At 38.7% G+C, this 2500-nt stretch overlaps 1 protein-coding gene across 1 annotated transcript in view; it reads right to left on the reverse strand.

The window, feature by feature from the left end:
* Positions 1-1111: 1111 nt before the first annotated feature.
* LOC137633180 (microfibril-associated glycoprotein 4-like) overlaps positions 1112-2500 on the reverse strand; it is a 1857-nt gene continuing 468 nt past the window's right edge. The window contains exon 1 of the mRNA XM_068365337.1: positions 1112-2500. This exon is cut by the window's right edge and continues 468 nt beyond it. Within this exon, the coding sequence (XP_068221438.1) occupies positions 1617-2500 (884 nt within the window). The 3' untranslated portion in view covers positions 1112-1616.

A 2500-nucleotide genomic window follows, 5' to 3' on the forward strand; every position in this document is an offset into this window, starting at 1 on the left:
ATCGGGTACTGGCAGATACCATGCATACACACACAAACACAAACACACACACAGGACACCACACACATAATTCTAAAGACAAACAAACAGAAAATAAACAAGTCATTATAATTGGCGATCTTTTGCTATGAGAACTTAATTGTTGATTTTTTGCAAACAGGTAATTTTAATTAATAAACTATGTAAACTGACTATTCTGTTTAGCGATTTTATGTAAACAGAATTTCTTAGTGAGTGGTTGTGTTTATATAAACAAGTGTTTATTTTGTAATAATCTTTAAATAATTTTGGTTTATTTTTTTTTCATAGTGAGTGGTTGTGTATAAACAAGTGTTTATTTTGTAATAATCTTTAAGTAATTTTGGTTTATTTTTTGATAATCTCTTAACTGCCCCATCATCAAGTATTTATATCATTCTAGTTTATCTTTGATATTGATTAACTGCTAATCAGGTGTAGTATTATACAGTTATTACTAATATTATTATTATTAATTGCTAAGCTACAACCCTAAATGGAAAAGCAGGATGCTATAAGCCCAGGGGCCCCAACAGGGAAAATAGCCCAGTAAGGAAAGAAAACAAGGAAAAATGAAATATTTTAAGAACAGCAACAACATTAAAATAAGTATTTCATATATAAAATTAAATAATTTAACAAAACAAGAGGAAGAGAAATTAGATAGAATAGTGTGCCTGAGTGTACCCTCAAGCAAGAGAACTCTAACCCAAGACAGTGGAAGACCATGGTACAGAGGCTATGGCACTACTCAAGACTAAGAGAACAATGATTTGATTTTGGAGTGTCCATCTCCTAAAAGGGCTGTTTGCCCTAGCTAAAGAGTCTCATTATTATTATAATTCATTATGATTTTGTCTCGATAGCATCAGAGATATTAAGGTATTTGGCACTCATCGTGAAATACAATTTCCAGGAAAATCGTAAAAATTTCACATTTAGAGAGACACTTGATTGAATAGTTTAATAAACAAATGAAGGAAAGAAATAAGTAGATAAATTAGTAGATAAATAAAAACTTTTATAATTAATTTCAACGCTAAAAAAATTACATTTTAAAAAATCATCTTTTTAATATTTTTCTATTTAAAATTTGTATATTTAGACTTCTACTGGTGCACGGATCTATAGTCAAAATCATATCTTTTCTTATCCATTTATTACAAGACTAGAACAACATCTGCTCCATGAAAATACATATTTACATAATTATGAATGATCTGATGCACACACAAACGAACAGCTAATTTATTCTTGCACCGAAAAAAAAATGTAACATACTTTGCCTCTTTATGTCATATCAGTTCTTAATCTAAGTGGGAAAAATCGTGAATAATGTGGTATCCCGAGTGTTCAGTTAACTTCACATTCTAGTGTCTTTATTTGAAATGTTTGATAAGGCAATATGGATAGATTCGGGACGAATGTACAATGTACTCCTTGATGCACCTCAAAGGAAATGTTCGTGAAAGTAACAAACTCTGAAAGGAAATAATCATTTACGCAAAATGGGAAATCATTTTTTTTTGGCACTTTTCGACACAAGTCACTTTCTAAACGCGTTCATCTTCTTGCACTCTGATTTAAAAATCTCTGTCCTAGAAATTCCTGGTTGGTCTGATCATCATTTGCGACGTCCTGAGGTATTCCTTGTTTCTCCACATGTGCCAGTTGATGCCGATACCGTCTCCCTCTCCCGGTTCTCTGTAGGGCCCGTTCAGGTTGGCCCAGGAACACCTGTTGAACCACCAGCCTCCGATCTTCCAATACTTGGCGCAGTTGATCTCGTGGGATGTGTCGTGGTCTTCATCCTCGGTGGTGAACAGCATCCCGTCGGCTGTGAAATTGTCGAGCTTCCCTTCGTTTCCCATCGAGTCCCCAGACGTCCCACTGTAGCCAGAAATGTGCAGTCTGTAGCCGCGGTCCTCGCTCTCGATGTAGAAGTGGGCGTATTGGGCGTAGGACGTCACCCCGGCGAAGTCAGACAGGTCGATGCGGAGCTCGTAGTGGCGGGTGTTGGTCCAGATGTAGATGTTCTCCAGTCCGATCCAGTAGTCCGAAGACACATCGCCGAAGCCCATCTTGTAGTCGAACCAGCCGCGGTTGAAGTCAACGTCTTTCGTCTGGGAAGTCCTCTTCTGGATGATTGTCCATCCACCGCCGTCTGTTTCCATGTCGCAGGCGACGTTGACGGGGCGTTTCCCATTGTGGTCCATGTGCAGTGTGTATACTCCCGACTCTTTCTGTCCCCGCGTCTGGAGGTCAGAGCAATCTAGGTCAGTGAGGCGGGCCAAAATGTCCGAGGTAGTTTGTTCCACAGTAGATATTCTCCCCTTCAGGAGGTTTAACCTGCTGGTGAGGGCCTCGTACATCCTCCTCATAACTAGTAATAGATCACCTTCTCCTTCAAATATGTCGGGGTCGAAGTCTTCGTCGTCTTCCTCGACCGTCTTTTCTTCTTCTTCATCAGCATCCAGGGTCT

Source organism: Palaemon carinicauda, chromosome 42, assembly GCF_036898095.1.
Source record: "Palaemon carinicauda isolate YSFRI2023 chromosome 42, ASM3689809v2, whole genome shotgun sequence".
In the NCBI taxonomy this organism is placed as follows: Eukaryota; Metazoa; Arthropoda; class Malacostraca; order Decapoda; family Palaemonidae; genus Palaemon; species Palaemon carinicauda.